The sequence below is a fragment of the Mizuhopecten yessoensis genome, unplaced genomic scaffold (genome assembly GCF_002113885.1).
Source record: "Mizuhopecten yessoensis strain PY_sf001 unplaced genomic scaffold, ASM211388v2 scaffold716357, whole genome shotgun sequence".
In the NCBI taxonomy this organism is placed as follows: domain Eukaryota; kingdom Metazoa; phylum Mollusca; class Bivalvia; order Pectinida; family Pectinidae; genus Mizuhopecten; species Mizuhopecten yessoensis.
Genome location: NW_018480076.1, coordinates 1431301 through 1454297, shown reverse-complemented (window position 1 = coordinate 1454297; position 22997 = coordinate 1431301). Strand labels below are relative to the sequence as shown.

The 22997-nt window shown below is 37.8% G+C and overlaps 1 protein-coding gene across 1 annotated transcript; it reads right to left on the bottom strand.

The window, feature by feature from the left end:
* Nucleotides 1-6110: 6110 nt before the first annotated feature.
* Nucleotides 6111-21400, bottom strand: LOC110443689 (profilin-2-like). The gene is made up of 2 exons (XM_021488064.1): nt 20986-21400; nt 6111-9505 (listed from the first exon to the last, which is right to left on the bottom strand). The coding sequence occupies exons 1-2, from the start codon at nt 21019-21021 to the stop codon at nt 9113-9115; spliced, it is 429 nt and encodes a 142-aa protein (XP_021343739.1). The 5' UTR covers nt 21022-21400; the 3' UTR covers nt 6111-9112.
* Nucleotides 21401-22997: the final 1597 nt, after the last annotated feature.

The window sequence follows — 22997 nt, the reverse complement described above, 5'->3', positions numbered from 1 at the left end:
GCTATAGGTATTAGTAATTTGACCCATATCTAGGGTACTGCTATAGTTACTAGTAGCTTTATTTACTAGCACTTTGTGTCCTATCTAGAGTACTCCTATAGTTACTAGCACTTTGTGTGCTATCTAGAGTACTGCTATAGTAACTAGTAATTTGACCCATATCTAGAGCACTGCTGTAGTTACTAGTAATTTGACACATATCTATAGTACTGCTATAGTTACTACTAATTTGACCCTTATCTAGAGTACCTATAGCAGTACTCTAGGTATGGGTCAAATTACTAGTAACGACAGCAGTACTCTAGATATGGGTAAAATTACTAGTAACTATAGCAATCCTCCAGATAGGACTCAAAGTGCTAGTTACTATAGCAATCCTCTGGATAGGAATCAAATTGCTTGTAACTATAGCAATCCTCTGGATAGGAATCAAAGTGCTAGGTACTATAGCAATCCTCCAGATAGGAATCAAAGTGCTTGTAACTATAGCAATCCTCTGGATAGGAATCAAAGTGCTAGGTACTATAGCAATCCTCCAGATAGGAATCTAATTATTAGTAACTATAGCAATCCTCCAGATTGAAATCAAAGTGCTTTTAACTATAGCAATCCTCCAGATAGGAATCAAAGTGCTTGTAACTATAGCAATCCTCTGGATAGGAATCAAAGTGCTAGGTACTATAGCAATCCTCCAGATAGGACTCAAAGTGCTAGTAACTATAGCTTTACTCTAGATGGGATACAAAGTGCTAGTAACTCTAGCGGTACTCTAGATAGGATGATAGGATACAAAGTGCTAGTTACTATAGCAATCCTCTGGATAGGAATCAAATTGCTTGTAACTATAGCAATCCTCCAGATTGAAATCAAAGTGCTTTTAACTATAGCAATCCTCCAGATTGAAATCAAAGTGCTTTTAACTATAGCAATCCTCCAGATAGGAATCAAAGTGCTTGTAACTATAGCAATCCTCTGGATAGGAATCAAATTACTAGGATAGGATACAAAGTGCTAGTTACTATAGCAATCCTCTGGATAGGAATCAAAGTGCTAGTAAATATGGGTCAAATTACTAGTAACTAAAGCAGTACTCCAGATATGGGTCAAATTACTAGTAGCTATAGCAGTACTCTAGATATGACAAAAGTGCTAGTAACTATAGCAATCCTCTGGATAGGAATCAAAGTGCTAGGTACTATAGCAATCCTCCAGATAGGAATCAAAGTGCTAGTAACTAAAGCAATCCTCTAGATAGGAATCAAAGTGCTAGTAACTAAATTACTAGTAACTATAGCAATCCTCCAGATTGAAATCAAAGTGCTTTTAACTATAGCAATCCTCCAGATTGAAATCAAAGTGCTTTTAACTATAGCAATCCTCCAGATTGAAATCAAAGTGCTTGTAACTATAGCAATCCTCCAGATTGAAATCAAAGTGCTTTTAACTATAGCAATCCTCCAGATTGAAATCAAAGTGCTTTTAACTATAGCAATCCTCCAGATAGGACTCAAAGTGCTAGTAACTATAGCTGTACTCTAGATATAGGTAAAATTACTAGTCACTATAGCAGTACTCTAAATATGTGTCAAATTATTATTAACTATAGCAGTACTCTAGATCAGGGTCAAATTACTAGTAACTAAAGCAGTACTCCAGATATGGGTCAAATTACTAGTTACTATAGCAGTACTCTAGATATAGGTCAAGTTACTAGTAACTATAGCAGTACCCTAAATATGTGTCAAATTATTAGTAACCATAGCAGTACTCTAGATAGGATAGAAAGTGCTAGTAACTATAGCACTTTGATTCCTATCTAGAGTGCTGCTATAGTTACTAATAATTTGACACGTATTTAGAGTACTGCTATAGTTACTAATAAGTTGACCCATATCTAGAGTACTGCTGTAGTTACTAGTAATTTGACCCTTATCTAGAATACTGCTATAGGTACTAGTAATTTGCCCCATATCTAGAGTACTGTTATAGTTACTAATAATTTGACCCATATCTAGAGGACTGCTATAGTTACTAATAATTTGACACGTATTTAGAGTACTGCTATAGTTACTAGCACGGTGACCCATATCTAGAGTACTGATATAGTTACTAGTAATTTGACCCCATATCTAGAGTACTCCTATAGTTACATTTAACCCATATCTAGAGTACTGCTGTCGTTACTAGTAATTTGACCCATATTTACTAGCACTTTGATTCCTATCTAGAGTGCTGCTATAGTTACTAGTAATTTGGCCCATATCTATAATACTGCTATCGTTACTAGTAATTTGACCCATACCTAGAGTACTGCTATAGGTACTAGGAATTTGACCCATATCTAGAGTATAGTTACTAGCAATTTGATCCCTATCCAGAGGATAGCTATATTTACTAGCACTTTGTGTCCTATCTAGAGTACTTCTATAGTTACTAGCACTTTGTATACTATCTAGAGTACCGCTATAGTTAATAGCACCTTGTATCCTATCTAGAGTACTGCGATAGTTACTAGCACTTTGTATACTATCTAGAGTACCGCTATAGTTACTAGAACTTTGTATCCTATCTAGAGTTACTAGTAATTTAACCCATATCTAGAGTACTGCTGTAGTTACTTGTAATTTGACCCATATCTAGAGCACTGCTGTAGTTACTAGTAATTTGACCCTGATCTAGAGTACTGCTATAGGTATTAGTAATTTGACCCATATCTAGAGTAATGCTATAGTTACTAGCACTTTGTGTCCTATCTAGAGTACTGGTATAGTTACTAGTAATTTGACCCTGATCTAGAGTACTGCTATAGTTACAGTAATTTGACCTATATCTAGAGTACTGCTATAGTTACTAGTAATTTGACACATATCTAGAGTACTGCTATAGTTACTAGCACTTTGTATCCCATCTAGAGTAAAGCTATAGTTACTAGCACTTTGTATCCTATCTAGAGTACTGCTATAGTTACTAGTAATTTGACCCATATCTAGAGTACTGCTATAGTTACTGTACTGCTTTAGTTACTAGTAATTTGACCCATATCTAGAGTACTACTATAGTTACTAGTAATTTGACCCATATCTAGATTACTGCTATAGTTACTAGTAATTTGACCCATATCTAGAGTACTACTATAGTTACTAGTAATTTGACCCATATCTAGAGTACCGCTATAGTTACTAGCACTTTGTATCCTATCTAGAGTACCGCTATACTTACTAGCACTTTGTATCCTATCTAGAGTACCGATATAGTTACTAGCACTTTGTATCCTATCTAGAGTGCTGCTATAGTTACTAATAATTTGACCCATATCTAGAGTACGGCTATAGTTACTAATAATTTGACCAGTTACTAGCACTTTGTATCCTATCTAGAGTACCGCTATACTTACTAGCACTTTGTATCCTATCTAGAGTACCGCTATACTTACTAGCACTTTGTATCCTATCTAGAGTACCGCTATACTTACTAGCACTTTGTATCCTATCTAGAGTACAGCTATAGTTACTAGCACTTTGTATCCTATCTAGAGTGCTGCTATAGTTACTAATAATTTGACCCATATCTAGAGTACGGCTATAGTTACTAATAATTTGACCAGTTACTAGCACTTTGTATCCTATCTAGAGTACCGCTATACTTACTAGCACTTTGTATCCTATCTAGAGTACCGCTATACTTACTAGCACTTTGTATCCTATCTAGAGTACCGCTATACTTACTAGCACTTTGTATCCTATCTAGAGTACCGCTATACTTACTAGCACTTTGTATCCTATCTAGAGTACAGCTATAGTTACTAGCACTTTGTATCCTATCTAGAGTGCTGCTATAGTTACTAATAATTTGACCCATATCTAGAGTACGGCTATAGTTACTAATAATTTGTCCCCTATCTAGAGGACTGCTATAGTAACTAGTAATTTGACCCATATCTAGAGTACCTGCTATAGTTACTAGCACTTTGTATCCTATCTAGACTACTGCTGTAGTTACTAATAATTTGACCCATATCTAGAGTACGGCTATAGTTACTAATAATTTGACCCCTATCTAGAGGACTGCTATCCCATCTAGAGTAAAGCTATAGTTACTAGCTCTTTGTATCCTATCTAGAGTACCGCTATAGTTACTAGCACTTTGTGTCCTATCTAGAGTACTGCTATAGTTACTAGCACTTTGTATCCCATCTAGAGTAAAGATATAGTTACTAGCACTTTGTATCCTATCTAGAGTGCTGCTATAGTTACTAATAATTTGACCCATATCTAGAGCACTGCTGTAGTTACTAGTAATTTGACCCATATCTAGAGTACCGCTATAGTTACTAGCACTTTGTATCCCATCTAGAGTAAAGATATAGTTACTAGCACTTTGTATCCTATCTAGAGTACCGATATAGTTACTAGCACTTTGTATCCTATCTAGAGAACTGCTATAGTTACTAGCACTTTGTATCCTATCTAGAGTGCTGCTATAGTTACTAATAATTTGACCCATATCTAGAGTACGGCTATAGTTACTAATAATTTGTCCCCTATCTAGAGGACTGCTATAGTAACTAGTAATTTGACCCATATCTAGAGTACTGCTGTAGTTACTTGTAATTTGACCCATATCTAGAGTACTGCTATAGTTACTATCACGGTGACCCATATCTAGAGTACTGCTATAGTAACTAGTAATTTGACCCATATCTAGAGTACCTGCTATAGTTACTAGCACTTTGTATCCTATCTAGACTACTGCTGTAGTTACTAATAATTTGACCCATATCTAGAGTACGGCTATAGTTACTAATAATTTGACCAGTTACTAGCACTTTGTATCCTATCTAGAGTACCGCTATACTTACTAGCACTTTGTATCCTATCTAGAGTACCGATATAGTTACTAGCACTTTGTATCCTATCTAGAGTACTGCTATAGTTACTAATAATTTGACCCATATCTAGAGTACGGCTATAGTTACTAATAATTTGACCCCTATCTAGAGGACTGCTATAGTAACTAGTAATTTGACCCATATCTAGAGTACTGCTATAGTTACTAGCACGGTGACCCATATCTAGAGTACTGCTATAGTTACTAGCACGGTGACCCATATCTAGAGTACTGCTATAGTTACTAGTTATTTGACCCATATCTAGAGTACTGCTATAGTTACTAGCACGGTGACCGATATCTAGAGTACTGCTATAGTTACTAGCACGGTGACCCATATCTAGAGTACTGCTATAGTTACTAGAACGGTGACCCATATCTAGAGTACTGCTATAGTTACTAGTAATTGGACCCATATCTAGAGTACTGCTATAGTTACTAGTTATTTGACCCCTATCTAGAGGACTGCTATAGTTACTAGCACGGTGACCCATATCTAGAGTACTGCTATAGTTACTAGTAATTTCACCCACATCTAGAGTACTGCTATAGTTACTAGCAATTTGACCCAAATCTAGAGTACTGCTATAGTTACTAGTAATTTGACCCATATCTAGAGTACTGCTGTAGTTACTAGTTATTTGACCCCTATCTAGAGCACTGCTATAGTTACTAGCACGGTGACCCATATCTAGAGTTCTGCTATAGTAACTAGTAATTTGACCCATATCTAGAGTACTGCTATAGTTACTAGCAATGTGATTCCTATCCAGCGATTACTATCTGAACTTACTAGTACTTAAGCTGAATTCTGTCCGGGATATTACTTTAGTTACTGGCACCTTGACCTCTATTTGGGGGATCACTAGGTACGAGTTCAGTGTTATTCTACACATTTTCTATTGGAAAAGTTAATGGAACATGGAGGTTATTGGTCAATATAAATTATTAAACTAAATACTTTCAATGTATATCGTCTTGCCACCACCGTGAAAATCAATCATGCGATACATTACGTTAACATATGTACGATGAACTTGTGATACGTTTCCATGTACATGTAATACCTGATACTGGAATTGTTATGGTTTCAATAAAGTATACATTAACACATTACGAATTTTCAAAATATGAAACACATGTTTAGAAAACTTATTCAATTTTCAATTGTTTATGGACTTTTCCTTTATCGTACAAAGTTACACGACTACAACACAACTTCGTCAAATTTTAATATTATTACAGAGCTAAAACCGTGACGCTAGCTCAGCGCATTACAAATAAACCAGTGGTATGTTGAAGTATACCGTATTAAGTATTGCGCACTATTACACTGAGATAAGAGTAAATGAGCAACGCTAACCCTTAATTTGATCGACATGAACAAACACATATATCGATCTGTCTGTATATACACGCATTACCCCTGTTTCACCCCTGTTTCACCCCTACATACGTGTACAACCTCCCGTCACGTACACCCTCAAATCAAGCACACCTTCCAAGAACAACTTGCCACCAAACAAACCCTCCAATCAATCACACTCTGTAATCAAGAACACTTTCCCAAAAAATACACCCTCCGATCAATCGCACTCTTTAATATAGCACATCCTGACATCAAGCACAACCTCGAGTCACGCACATCATTCAAACAAACACGCCCTCCCATATTACATGTCCTCCCATCAAGCAAACTCCCAAGCACATTTTCGAATCAAGCACACCCTCTCGTGTCTAGGCGCTGCCTTATCTGAACTCAAAGATTAGCCTCAAGGCGACTCGACAATCTTGTCTACTAAACGGAACTACAATGTACTTGGTATTCAGTGCTTATAATAAGATTTGAATGGCGACCAAAACTGACCTATCTACACAAAAGCATGCTAATTCAGTTATGATGTTTATATTATTCGGGGTTTCAAGGAAGCCAATAATTTCCTCTGGGAACTGTAATTTAGCCAAGGTCGTGCCTTATCCACATGTGAGACCTGTCACATTATCACATTATACGGCGACTAACTTTAAAATGACCCATTCTATATAGTCTACAGGGGAAGACATACACCGTCATTGTACAGATTTGATGCCCAATACACCTTTATGGTATTGTGTCAATCTCATTAAAATCAGATGTTAATTTTTTTTACCTACGGCTATTAATAATGAACAGCTGTATTCATACCATCATGTACACAGATTTATCCTATTCTTTGTCAAATCTTAGTCTTAATACTGATTATTCTCGTACACATGTACGCTCGGACGTGCTCACATGTCCGGTAATAGGTGTAATTATGACTGGTTGATCAATTTCATACATCAATGACACATTCCTTATAACAACAATGCTTCACTCTATTCAATCGCCTTTCATTATGACGACGACATTGCTTAATTCTAGTGTTATCGTCATTCTTTATAACGACATTGTTTCAATCTTAAGTGTAATCGTTATTCTTTATTATGACATTGTAGTGTTATCGCTATTTTCACAACGAGATTACTTCACCCTTGAGTGTTATCGCCATATTCCTTATAACGACATTGCTTCACCCTTAAGTGTTATCGATATTCCATATAACGACTTTGCGTCACTCTATTGTGTCAGCGAGTATTGAATATATATTTGCTGACGACAGTTTATCAGACTTTCACTGTTTACTTTTCAATGTCAGTTAGCCAGAATAACTAAATTGCTCCATCTAAGCATGACGTAAACTGCCGCAAGTGTACCAGAATACAACTGCTTATTATATATCTCGGTTATAAGTAAAACATCAAGGCATGATGTCAACTGGAGCATCTGTTCAATATTATAAATCCATTTTGCTTGCGCTCGCGCGTTTATCAACTTGGTGAGACAGAAAACAAGGAGAATTTCTCATTATGCTGGAACCTTGGATTGATTTCCCTCCTCGCTCTTGATGTGTCATGGTTCTTTGCTCTTTGGCAGTCAATTAAATACAAATCAACTTGATTACAGTCTTTTAACATCACACAGTCACGATTCTCAGAATCATGGTCATTCAGATCTTACATTCGCATCAATATCACAAAACGCTTGAAATGTCAAAACAAAAAATCTAAATATAGGTTAATTGATAGTTAGTCATCCTTCAGTTCGCCCAGTTGAACACGTTGTGTGTATTCAATAAGATCGACAAACCACGCAATCACGTACAGTGAACCCTGATTACACATAATTAGCTTGAAGGTAATTGGTATTGATTTCTGATGTTGTTTTTATAGCTAGACCAACCGGACGTGTTGTTAATACTCCGATTACCATTCTTTTTCCACAGCGTTTCCGAATCGTCGTTCCACTTATTCTATGTTAAAGTCGTTGTGAACTCTAATTCACATGTGTTGGTGGGTTGTGATATGTCTCGGGTTCCCGGGGAACACTTGGCCACTTATATGATCTCCCCGAACAATCAGTCAATGATAAGGTCTCCAGGAACACATGCTTCGTGATATGGCATCCGGGGACAGTTTATCCATGATAGGGCCTCCAGGGACAGTTTGTCCTTGATATGACCTCCATTGACGCTTAGTTCAAGACTATAAGGTACAAAGAACAATTGGTCCATACCTATACAGTCCCGGATCACTCGGTCCATGATAGACAATACAGTCCCGGGCTCAACTGGTCCTATATATGGTTCCCGGTGTAAATTAGTCCATAACTATACGACCCGGGAACACTTGGTCCATGACATGACCTCCAGAAACACTTTGTCCATGATGTGCACATGGTCTCCGGGAACCCTTGGTCCATGATATGGACTCCATGGACACTACGTCCATGACATATTCCCAAGTGACACTGTGTCAAAGGCTTTGAGGTACAGACAACACGCTATCCAAGACTATACGGCCCCATAAATATGGAATTCAAGAACACTTGATCCATAATATGGTCTCCGGGAAAACTGAGTCTATGGTTCTACGGTCAGGTGAACACTTAGGCCATCATTAGACGGCACCGGGAACACTTGGTCCATGATATGGCCTTTAGTTACAACTGGTCAATGACTTGGTCTCCGGAAGCACTCAGCTCAATGTAAATGATACAGCCTCAAGTACACATCGTAGTACTTCGACGTGGTTACCGACATTGGTGGGTCTGAAAATTCCCCGATATAAAGTCCCCTGCTGGTCGTAGCTATTTCCTTCTAGATACGGTTCCTTGGTACTCATATCCTATATATGTTTCCGGATATCAATATCCCTGATCCTTAAGATAATCTCCGACCTTGACCAGCATGCTGTAGCATCCCCCTGGGTGACCAGATTCCTCGTACACGCCTATTAGGAGACACAACTTGCACTTGTAGATGACACAACCGAACCCTGTAGCACTGTCCCTCCCAACCATCACCGTGCTATCCTGTCGGGTACATGTATACCGTTTGTTACTCAAACTTATCCCTAACGTCCGTATCGACGAGGGGTCCACAAACCCATCTTGAATTGCCTGAACCTCGGAGGAAGTGACGTCAAATGCTGGTGATGCTGCCCACCGTCGTCCATCCTGTCCTACAATGGCCGCCCTGTTCACATGTCCACTCTCCAGGAAAACATTGGCCACGTATTCCCGCCACGAACACGGCATCTTTCGGGTAGGAGCAATCCCGTACAGACAACCAACATGGAAAGAAAAGAGTGAAATGGCGTTAGTGATGACAAAATATTTGTGTAGATCAATACAGCGATACTACAAAAGCCCCTTTCAGTTACAAATTGATTGTCGATATTATGAGTGACACCTACAGTTCGAGTATTGTCAGTGTGCCCAATAAACATTCTCCCGGTAACACGCAAGGTATTCACCCACTCAACATAAAACTACCATTAGACATACCAGGCCGTCCGGAAAGCAAACACCGCTGATAATACTTACATGGGTGGATACGGCAGAAAGGGGACGTAACTCCACTTTCATAAGCCGCGCTCTGTTGGTTCCGTACATAATTTCACTTGTTTGACACCCCGTCAATATCACCAATTATTTCGTTACATACACAAACACAGACCGTAAGGTAAATGAAGTACATATTATAACAATGAGGTTGCGTACGGATTTATTTGAAGATTTGACCGATATGGAGATTTTCAAATCTCAATGAGGGCTATTGTATTGCAGGGTAATTGTCCTTATCCGGACCGTGTGCCGTTTTTATGTCCAGCTGAACATCTGATCGCGGTGGAGTATTTGTATGCATACTTAATCAGCCAATAAACTGTATATTTGTTCATGAATGGAATACAATACGGTCTACATGTCGTATTAGAATATGGTCTGGCCCACAAAGGATCGGCATGTTTGATTAAGTTACAATCAGAAAGAATATCTTGGCATTCCAAAATTTACCTTTGAAATAATAAATGAGTTAAATAGACACAATGTGAACACAGGTTGTACACATAATACTAGCATGCTTATATGTGTTTGTGTATGTGGTAAGACGATAAGTCAAAGATTGCTGTTTTCTGTCAGAATGTGCACAATAGATATCTATTTATAACTAATTACAAAACATTAGATTCATTTATAACAAATGCGTCACAATTATTCTGACAAAGGCATTTTTTTTTATTAATATTAATGTATTAACCGGCAAAGTCAAATGTCAATAACTATACTAATTGACAAGTCAAATGTCAACAATTATATTAATTGACAAATTAAAAAGTTATCATTATCTTAATTTGCAAAAGTCAGATGTTATAATTATATAAATCATCAAAAACCATTAAATCAATAGAAAAAAGGTCGAATCGTAATGGTGATACTAACAAAGGTAAATGCCACAATTACATTAATTGAAACGGACCCAATATGTAGGATTTAACACCTGTTACGAACACCAGGCTACCGAAGGTAAACTCCGGCTATAGGCTAACAGTTCAGGGCGTCGATATCCTTGTAACTTTCTTGAAATCAGTTTGCATTATTTGTAAACAAAGCTGTGTAAGTACACACATGTACACACACGTAGCACGGCGCACACATTCTACGTCATTTGAAAGACATAACTATATATAAGATTGAGAGAAATATGTGTGCCAGTATAATATGGCTCTGATCTAATCAACCCATTCGTTATACCTGATCTGACTCGCCGTGTCAAGTGTATACATTTTACATGCATGAGTAAACAATCCATTTAAACTAAATAAATCGTCAACGTCACAGGAAGACGTTGAGAACTTTTAGTATATAATTATATAGTTAACGAGTTGACAACATACAATTCAGGACAGACAACCGCATGTCTATTGTAATGAACTTTCTTGATAAAAAGCATAACTTCATGTGTTTCAAAAACGATTAACGTGAAACATACACACAGGTAATTCTACCTTTATACTGTGGTAAAAGATACAGTAGGCCAAACAATGAATTACACCGCATTACCCCCCCACACACAAAATCAATGTATATATAATAAAAACCAATCAATATATATACATGTTTATATATAAACAATCGAGTGTTTATTTAAGTGTCGCATATCACAAGCGTAATACTAAAAGAGTAAAATTATAAAACAGACATATGAATAATTTCATGTACATATTATTCACAGTCGATAAATTTTATCCCTACATTATACTCTTGCAAAAAAGATTGAAACTTATCGTCTCGTGGTAATCAAAATGGATAATAATACAAATGCGTTCAAACATGTACGTTAAAAGAATCCGCCGTCTCCATTATTATATACAGCGATTAGCCTCACCCGACACCCTTAATCCCACTGTCTTTACCTGGTTACGTTTAAGATGGAGACCAGAATAACTTTAACCTGACGACTTGTGTACCTTTCAACTTAAAATCAATATACATTTTACCAGACAACAAAGGAATTTTGTTCCTTTTACCTGACAACAAGGATACATTGCCCCTTTTACCTGACAACCAGGATACATTGTCCCTTTTACCTGACAACAAGGATACATTATCCCTCTACCTGACAACAAGGATACATTGTCCCTTTAACCTGAAAACAAGGATACATTGTCCCTTTAACCTGACAACAAGGATACAATGTCCCTTTAACCTGACAACAAGGAATAACGAACCTTTGACCTGACAACCAGGGAAGATTGAAATTTTTACCTTTTATCTGACAACAAGGGAAAACTGCACCTTTTACTTGACAACTATGGTACGTTGCACCTTTTACCTGACAACAAGGATACATTGCCCCTTTGACCTGACAACCAGGGAAGATTATACATTTTACCTGACAACCAGGATACTTTGTACCTTTTACCTGACAACAAGATTACATTGTGTTCTTACCTGACAACCAAGGAAGGTTACAACTTTACAACAGGATGTCATTTACCTGACGATTAGAGTTTCTTTTACGACCTAGTTACATTTTATCCGACAACCAGTGTATTTTACCTGATGTTCAGGGAATCTTTTGCCTGACGACCTAGTTACCGTTTACCTATCTTCCAGTGTATTTTACCTGACGTTCTGAGAATCTTTTGCCTGAAGACGACTTAGGTACGTTTTACGTGAAGAACAAAATGTTTAACTGCCAATCAAAGCCCGTATTCATGAAGACGTTTTCATGCTCAATTTTGGGTTCAAGTCCTATTATGGGTTCTCGTGGTATTTTTTTTATAAAAAGCAAATTTTGTCAGTGTTATGGAAAAGTTTTGGAGATATTTAAAGCCGAATGAGGTTTACAATGTCTACACCTTTCTGACCATGGTACGTGAATTAAGCGAGTTACCCAAACGTTGGCTGGAGCAAAGAATACATGCTTGAGCATGAGAACTTTTTCGTGAATATGGGCCCCCTGAAGCTCAGGGTACCTTTTACAGTTTGAACAGTTTAAGCTTGAGCAGGACCTCTGTCCAGACAGGCTGTGTCGTAAACACATCCAACCCAATCCAATAATGTCACACACTTGAAGATATTACAATTTAATATCACCAAATCAAATCAAATGGATAAATTACAGCCGTGTTGATATGCACGAGCTTGGTTCGTTTGAACCATTGTTTTAATGTATTAGGGCAGCTTAATTCAAATCTATTAACAAAATGTCTTTGACAAGCTTTCAGCGACGACGGTTGATAAGGATCGTCTTTAACATTGTCCTAATTTGTTCTCAAACGCTAGGGAATATGAAGCCAACACGCGGAGGGTGCAGAAAAAAACCCCATCTAACACAAGAAATCTTCATACGAAGACTGCGATTCACATGACATAACTCCGAGCGATAGAATATTGATTGCATTGATATTAAAAAAGAAAATCATCATCAGATAGCACAGGAGTTAAGAAGTTAACGTTTCGGATATCAAACTCTCAGCAAGTACCAAAGAAAAAAAAATGATATAAAAACGGAATACCGCGAAATGTATTTAACATGCCAAATATTTCACACAATACAAGATACGGTATAACCAAATAGTTTAACTGAAAAGGACATCTATTTGTTAAAGTACACAACGTTATTAGTACTCGTAAAGAAAGTTACAAACAATACATCAATTTAAGATATGTTTGGCATATGATGATATCTTCTCCATAATTCAAACAGTTGTTCTTCACCTAAGAAATAAAGGCAATGGCCTCTTGCCCGGCTAATTTGAGAATTTCCTGGTCCTGTAACGATTCATCTGACGATGTAGATTATTCCATGGTAACGATTCCTCTGGCGATGTAGATTATTCCCTGGTAACGATTCCTCTAGCGATGTAGATTATTCCCTGGTAACGATTCCTCTAGCGATGGAGATTATTCCATGGTAACGATTCCTCTGGCGATGTAAATTATTCCCTGGTACCGATTCCTCTAGCGATGTAAACTATTCCCTGGTAACGATTCCTCTAGCAATGTAGATTATTCCCTGGTAACGATTCCTCTGGCAATGTAAATTATTCCACTTGCCCGGCTAATTTGAGAATTTCCTGGTCCTGTAACGATTCATCTGACGATGTAGATTATTCCATGGTAACGATTCCTCTAGCGATGTACATTATTCCCTGGTAACGATTCCTCTAGCAATGTAGATTATTCCCTGGTAACGATTCCTCTGGCGATGTAGATTATTCCATGGTAACGATTCCTCGGGCAATGTAAATTATTCCATGGTAACGATTCCTCTAGCGATGTAGATTATTCCATGGTAACGATTCCTCTAGCGATGTAGATTATTCCACGGTAACGATTCCTCTGGCGATGTAGATTATTCCCTGGTACCGATTCCTCTGGCGATGTAAATTATTCCCTGGTACCGATTCCTCTGGCGATGTAAACTATTCCCTGGAAACGATTCCTCTAGCAATGTAGATTATTCCATGATAACGATTCCTCTGGCGATGAAGATTATTCCATTGTAACGATTCCTCTAGCAATGTAGATTATTCCATGGTAACGATTCCTATGGCGATGTAGATTATTCCATGGTAACGATTCCTCTGGCGATGTAAATTATTCCCTGGTACCGATTCCTCTGTCGATGTAAACTATTCCCTGGTAACGATTCCTCTAGCACTGTAGATTATTCCATGGTAACGATTCCTCTGGCGATGAAGATTATTCCATTGTAACGATTCCTCTAGCAATGTAGATTATTCCATGGTAACGATTCCTCTGGCGATGTAAATTATTCCCTGGTAACGATTCCTCTGGCAATGTAGATTATTCCCTGGTAACGATTCCTCTAGCGATGTAGATTATTCCACGGTAACGATTCCTCTGGCGATGTAGATTATTCCATGGTCACGATTCCTCTGGCAATGTAAATTATTCCATGGTAACGATTCCTCTAGCGATGTACATTATTCCCTGGTAACGATTCCTCTAGCAATGTAGATTATTCCCTGGTAACGATTCCTCTGGCGATGTAAATTATTCCCTGGTACCGATTCCTCTGTCGATGTAAACTATTCCCTGGTAACGATTCCTCTAGCAATGTAGATTATTCCCTGGTAACGATTCCTCTGGCGATGTAGATTATTCCATGGTAACGATTCCTCTAGCGATGTAGATTATTCCCTGGTAACGATTCCTCTAGCAATGTAGATTATTCCATGGTAACGATTCCTCTAGCAATGTAGCTTATTCCATGGTAACGATTCCTCTAGCGTTGTAGATTATTCCCTGGTACCGATTCCTCTGTCGATGTAAACTATTCCCTGGTAACGATTCTTCTAGCAATGTAGATTATTCCATGGTAACGATTCCTCTGGCGATGAAGATTATTCCATTGTAACGATTCCTCTAGCAATGTAGATTATTCCATGGTAACGATTCCTCTGGCAATGTAGATTTTTTCCTGGTAACGATTCCTCTAGCAATGTAGATTATTCCATGGTAACGATTCCTCTGGCAATGTAAATTATTCCATGGTAACGATTCCTCTGGCGATGTCAATTATTCCATGGTACCGATTACTATGGCGATGAAGATTATTCCATGGTAACGATTCCTTTAGTAATGTAGATTATTCCCTGGTAACGATTCCTCTGGCGATGTAAATTATTCACTGGTAACGATTCCTCTAGCGTTGTAGATTATTCCCTGGTACCGATTCCTCTGGCGATGTAGATTATTCCTTGGTAACGATTCCTCGGCGTTGTAGATTATTCCCTGATAACGATTCCTCTGGCGATGTAATTTATTCCTTGGGGTGATTGCAGTTTCAGTAGCGACATAATCACACTACAGAAAATGTTTTGTGTAGAAACAAATAAAATCAAATTTCACATCCTTACCTTTTTTACCTCCATGGGTCCCGTGGGGTGCTTCCTATTACTAATTCCTTTGGGTATAAGTCTTACTTTGGCGTGACTCACATCCCGCGGATTATCGTCTCGGATAATCCCTGCCCTGCCCTGTAATTTGCATATATATGTCCCTCGTCCCTGTCCCTGAGTGACCCGTGCTCTGCGTCTCTATCGGAGAGTGGCCTGTGCTCTGTGTCACTGTCTCTAAGTGTCCCGGGCCAGGGACGTCTCGTGACTAGAGAGAAGCGGATCCACCCGGCACAGGACTTAAGTCATCACACAGCCACCAGTTGGCCTACGGTGGGTCATATCTACTGTGTCATCCATACTTAATATACCCACATTGTCTGTTTTTTGTTGGTGAGACTCGTACGGAACAATACACAATTAAAACAATTCATATGTATTGTTTATTACTCGTAAATCTGAACGCCTCATTTGGCAATTTGCAACCGGACGATAATACAATTCAACTGCCATAACGGTGTTTCATTATATAACGATTGAATATTGCTGTAGTTATCGTTGTCAGCCTGGTATTTGTTTGACCTGCTTTACCATTGATTTATTTGACAGTCTACAGTTGCAATGCCGCTGGATGCCGCCTACAGCATGTCGCCTAGGGCTCGTTCGTCGTCAAGGATAGAAGATCGGTCACACGTATAATGGCGAAGGTGACCTTCAACAAATGGCAATGTGACTTTTTGTGCAGCACGCATCAATCAAAGTAGGACATGTATAGGAACTGTAACATGGTTTTCGGCGATGACATCATACATTAAAAAACGCACGCTAGCGTTCTACTGATGATGCTGATACGTCAATGCTTCGCATGCAATGACGTACATATTGCTTATATTCGCCCGAGGAAAGACATTTAAAAACTAGTTGCAAACACAATATATTTCTCGAAGCTTCTTCTTACGAGATCCTTACTGAAAACTAAATTCATTTTTATTACAGGAAGGCTCGTAGAAATCAATTTTTCAGAAACAGTACACTGTATTGCATTATCGAAATTATTACTTTGAAAAGGACTTGTTAAATAGACATGCTATATTTTTTGCTCTTTCTTTTTCTTGCAATGTCTTTTGTCACGTGTGTAAGCTATTTCGTTGAAACATGTACTTTTCATTTCAGTAGATTTTAGAGAAAGACTGTGACCTGATAATCTCCCACCTCCATCAACGAAATCTCACCCAAATCCAGTGCGAGATGTTTCTATCTCGTTCAGCTACTTTTTTCTGTTAAGGTGACAGTACCCAAATCGGTACACCGAACCATCATTTTATTCATTTATTGAAAATTTTGAGGAGGAATTATATTCATTTATGGTTGTATCAAAGGAAGAATATCGATGAGTGTTCTTACAAACGAAATCAGCACCCGAGGCTAACTTCAAGGCCTGAATTTTGCAGTATCTTACACTTTTTATTAAAATTGTTTGATGACCTTTCGAATTTATATGACAACAAGTATTTCTATAGTGTGAATTTATTCCTATAGTCCGAAACAGAATGCATGGTCGTCGCATGTGCCATTTTTTAAAAACGTAATCAAAACTAGAGTTTGAATTACGTTTTCTGGTGCTATTTGAACTTTTAAAAACTAACAATCTGTAGACACAAAAAAATGGTGCATGGCTATCTGTTCTAAGGCTACATCATTGTTATAACTGATTTGTTGACACATTTATTGATTTATAAGTATTTTTGCTAAAAAGTTATCCGATTTGGGTACTGCCTGCTTACACTCCTTGACAGCTGACGCCATATTTTACTTCTTTCTGCACATTAAATATATATTGCCGAAGCTTCCAGATTAGTTTTTGCTACAATGAAACTCATTTTGAAATAAATCATTCCGCATTTGTGCTAGGATGACGATATTTGGCATGAAGATTCTCGGGTATCAAAAAACGTAGCGTTTGAAATCAAATTTGGTTTATTTCAAAAATGCCAAGTTCATTAAAACATTTTTTATCGTTCAACAGTTTTAATTTGTTATCTGTTTTCAGGACTGTTTTTGCGGATTAGCATTTACAAATCAATGACATATAGAGGTCTAGAAAACGGTGAATAGCATGTTAATGAGTCAATAACGAAAGAAGTTTTTATGGTCACATCGAATGCAAACAGCGTCATTAAATGGCTTTAGCTGTTAATAGGATGTTAAACAAAATAAAACTAAACTAACCCAGAATGCAAACAATCGGTACCGACTGTGATGTTTTAGTTCTATTATGTCGTGTTAGTGTTGTTAGATGGCCTTGATGAGCTTGACAAAACCATGAATGTCAGCCATGACACTTTTCTCATTTCGGTCCCATAACGTCACTGTACTTAAAACGGGTCCGGAAGTAGACAAAAACAATATATTTTATACCATAGTAACAATTCCTGAAATGATATTTTTCATTAATAGATGCCATCCACTTTTCTTGTCTGTTACAAGTTGGTAAATTGGGCGGATGTAACTACACTATTAGGCCAGTATTGGGCGATAAACGATCAATATCAGCAGAAAATTGTAAATAGTTCAGAGTCAGGTGAGGTTTGCCTAACTCTCAATACAGTGTCCTTCTTCGCATAACCCATGGTACAATTTTAACAATTGGTGATAAACGGGATATAAGTTTATCATCCCTATCACACATTCATGTATTTACTTTTGAATCCTTTATATCACCAACCATTCAATTTCCCCCTTCGAAATAACCACAATATATAAGCCTGGAGCTACTTTGAGTTTGCATTCATAGGCAATTAGCCTAAGTCATATTTACATTTCCGGTAGATACACTTACCAACCAGAAACAGGAAGAACTGTTACCTTTTAACATTTTCTTAATCGAAAACTGTTGATTTCTTCCCGTCTTTCTGTTAGGGTGATCCGAGATTACACATAACGTGACGTCAATTATGACGGAAAATTCCAAATGGTTGACGTCAGACGCGCCTGACGGAACTAGTTACCATAGAAAACACGACCTTGTTCCCGCAAAAACAGAAATTCCACCATGTGGTGAAGAGGTTTTATGAACGTCTATCATATTCATAGATAAACTATCCAGAAATGTAAAATGGAGTTCCAAGTCCACCAATGTCCACCAATCGAGTATTTCCTCCTATACAGAGTTTTTCTCCCCCCCCCCCCCCCCCTTCGATTTTCTCAGAAATTGCTGATAGGATACTTAACGTTATGAAACTGCACTAGCTCATTGGTGGACATGTGTAGATATGCATAATACGTTTCATTTTCTGATCGGTCTTCAAACATGGCCGCTGTAGCCTCTGATTGGTTGACACAATTGTGGGTGTACGCCAAGGTGATGCCAACCGTCCCTTTCTTTTTCTGATTTATGCTCAAACTTCGTTTGCAAGTGTATTTTGACCATTGGAATGCTTTCTAGTGCATTTTTTTGCGACTACAGCAACAGATTGGTGGACTTTTGTAACGGTCTCAGTTACAATAAAATCTTGTTTGTTGTTGTTTGGATTTAAATACAATGAATTTATCTTTGTCTAGAAACACTTCATCAAATCCGCTCTTATTCGATCATATTGCCTTTAGGTGAAAGTTAAAAGTAGCTAAGTGCTAATATTAACCCTTTTAGTCCCGTTGTTCGAGGTTTTTTTAATAACATGATTCAAAAGTCTCATGTACTTGTCGTTGATGGGTGCGCAATGCACGTTACAACCCAAACTAGAAACAATAATGGTCACGTGAGCAATTGTGAAATTACATTCATAGCCAATGTGAATGTCATCTGATTGTTTGTTGATAAAGAGTTGCCCCATGCAATGGTAGATATAAAATAATAACAACCGAATCAGCGCATGAGGCGTTACAAACAATATTATTTTGAATAAAAAAAAAACATCACAAGTGCGAAGCTTCCGGAATCTATAAACCAGACATGCTCTTTTATTATACAACTCCCTTTTGAAAATGGCATTGTATGACAATAACGACTAGTCACATGAACCATGGTTAAGTGCTAATTTACTTAGTAATCTGTTGTCACGCCAAACTTGTGCATTATAATCTACTTTGATAAACATTCACTTTTACGACGCCGGAAACAAGGAAACAACGTGATCAATAGACATTCACGCAAAGATATGTTCACCAAGGCTATCTGATTGGCGAAACGCACGCTATCATCACATACATAACAGTTTGCGTGTGCCCAGTAATACACTCGAGTTAATGGTATCTTAAAAGGTTTTAACATTATACACCAGGTAAGAGTTATATTATTTTAAATCAGAAAAAATTACAGTCTGAACGCCGAAATAAAATAAAAATAACCATTAAATATAACCTTATGTTACCACGGTGACGATGGTGGTTAATCGTTATTAACATAACTTTATATTACCACAGTAACGATAGTGGTATATTCTTTGTGAAACAACATTATGTTACCACGGTAACGATAGTGGTATATTTCTTAGTGAAACAACATTATGTTACCACGGTGACGATAGTGTTAAAACATACCTTATGTTACCACGGTAACAGTGTGGGCAAATCAAGAACCCACACAATATTCACACTTGCGGGCTTCTTTAGAATCGGGAGCTTTCCCCTGTGTCCTCCACTTAGGGTCAATGATATGGTCAATATCGATCATCTACGCTCGTTACCATATTTGTGAGTCTCGCACTCTGTAGCTTACACTTTTTGTGATGACGTATTGCTTAACCCCTGCTGACCTTTGATCCACTAAAGCAATATTTACAACGATTTTGAATAGTCTTAGGTAACCGTGGTAACGACAGAGGAAACTACCCGCTGAATATTATCTGTAATTGACCATTGTTAGGTCTTGTCGTTCATGTTGACGCCTTTCAACTGATATTTTAACATGCAAAAGAAGATATTCGAACGAGACCCGTTCATTTATCAATGATAGTTTTAAAAAACGATTTTTGCATTATTTTCGCACTTTTTTTCCTAACAGACCTAGTTTATGAGTTCAGAAAAAAGTGGTAAACTTGGAATTCTAATGACCTTTAGCATAAGTTCATTGTTTCCAGCTCACAGCAAGCCCGCATGGTGTCGAGGTTGTTATAGTAACGTCTACTAGAGATATGGTAATACGTATATATATCTTAAAACGTTTTTCTAAGTCTACTTTTCTATGTTTACTTTAAAGATTTAGTGTTATCCTATTAACCATGTTGTATGCCATACTTAGATTTATTGAAGTCTGCTGTAAACAACAACAATGGCAACTGGACAACCTGTGTGTACCGGCACCATACAACCACACTCACTACCCCCGGGGATTTCTTGTCCACACAACACTATAGAGATACTCACATCCAGAACACTGTCAGCAGCTTCCGTTATCTCCATGGTTGCTCAATTAATCTGACGGCGACGTATTTCCAGGAACGTAAAGTTGTTTTTTTCCTTTACGAGGATTGGTAAAAGCTCCAGGCTGAAGAGGTCTTCGTGTGCTGAGATCCAGACCTCTTTTTAATTTTGTCTTCAATATTTGTATTCCACACAGAAAATGTTCATTCGCCATGGGTTTTTATCTAGCTATAGAAGCCGAACACATTTGAAGCCATAATGTAGACGCTGACCATGGCCTCCATGTTTATAAATGTCTGTGGCAGCCATTCTTAAGATTAAACTCTCACCAATATGTACAACTAACATGCAAGCAATGTTCAGTGTTATGGGTAACATATGTCTGGGTTTATCCGGGAACTTATCAACCTCGTCTACAGCCAACAATGACGATATAGCAGGCTCGGGCGTGTACATAATGACTACACAACATAATTAAGTACTTCTCTTTTCAAAATGTCGATAATCATTTGCATAGAAATTTATTTTAAAGTAAAACACGTTGAGAGGGACATGTGTTTACATTTGTCGTGGAGCACTTGACATACAAGTGGAACTATCATTTAATATCAATCATGTCGACACTGCAATAGTTTACCTATCTCTCAAGGCCCACATGTTTTCACTAATCCAATCAGAGAACAATGGCAGACACTCTATTCGGGAGCTGTAATATCAACAGTCAATAAACGGCACGTGTGACGAAATTCAATATCGACCAGGTACATAATTCGATGGACCTACGCCAGGTAAATAACGACAAGTAATGTAAAAAATAAACACATTTAGTGGGAAAATTATTCATAATTTAAGTACATGTACTGACATGATCTCCCATATTGTTACATTTATCTTTTAGGTGATAAAAGTGGCTTTGTGTGGACCTTAGGCAGGTGAATACCGCGGTGGTTTTTCAATTGAACTAATTTATTCTGAAAAATGAATAAATAAAGCACTAAATCTCATGTTCGTAAAATATTTCTACACGAGAACACGATTAAATCCTCCTTTTCTATGTAATTATCCGTTCATAGTGTATCGCTTTCTCAAATAAGATAAAACAGAGCAGGTTAGCCAGCACCCCCGCGATGTCGGTATGTAAGAGGTTCAGTTTGTAAGACGGTTGATAAGTGAAAGTGCCACTGTAACAAACTGACGTCTCGATACTGGATAGACTGATGTGTCGGTATGTAAGAGGGTCAGTATATGAGATCACCTATTGTTATGCAAGAGTGTTGGTCTATGACAGACTGGTGTGTTTGTAAAAGCTTCGATTTTAAGCGTGTCGGTATCCAAGAGGGTCGGTACATGTATACGACAAACTGTTGTGTTGCTAAAAGGTTATATTTATAAGAGTGTCGGTTTCCAAGAGGGTCGGTCTATGACAGACTGATGTGTTGGTAAAAGGTTTGATTTGTTAGTGTGCCCGTATCCTATAGGGTCGGTATATTAGAGTGTCAATGCGACAGGTCACTTTGACAGATTAGTGTGTCAAGGGTCTGTATTCACAGTGGTTTTCTGTATGATGTACGTACCCGCATTTTATTGGCATGACTTTTTAATGTAACACAGGTAAAAATCGAAATGCTTTCATTCACTTAAAAATGGATTCTAGCAAGGAGAAACGGAAATAGTGAACAAGTCTAGCTTTCAGAATTCAATAAAGTGCTGATATTAATGTAACACCAAGACATTAGCTATTCTTTGACAAAACCACAATTGTTATCTTTACGTTCCAGTAGGTTAGTGTGGTGTTAGGTCAAGCTGTTCACAAACACCGGAAGTTACCGCAACGGCAGCCATCATGAGTTGTATGAAACCAATGTCTTTAATAATGGTTTTTTAAAAGTTGGTTCAAACACGTGTAAATGTTGGCTTGATGGCCAGAAAGAGGAAACGAAAAGAGACGGAGAAAAGAAAGGGCGTTTTAATAAAGGCAAATACGCAAGTCCGTATAATGATTGAATGTCTATTTT

Coding starts and splice junctions, on each gene's coding strand:
- LOC110443689 (XM_021488064.1), bottom strand. CDS start 21,021: ATGGAGATAACGGAAGCTGCTGACAGTGTTCTGGAT. Junction 9,506..20,985: donor CTGCTGACAGTGTTCTGGAT/GTGAGTATCTCT, acceptor CCTACCCGAAAG/ATGCCGTGTTCGTGGCGGGA.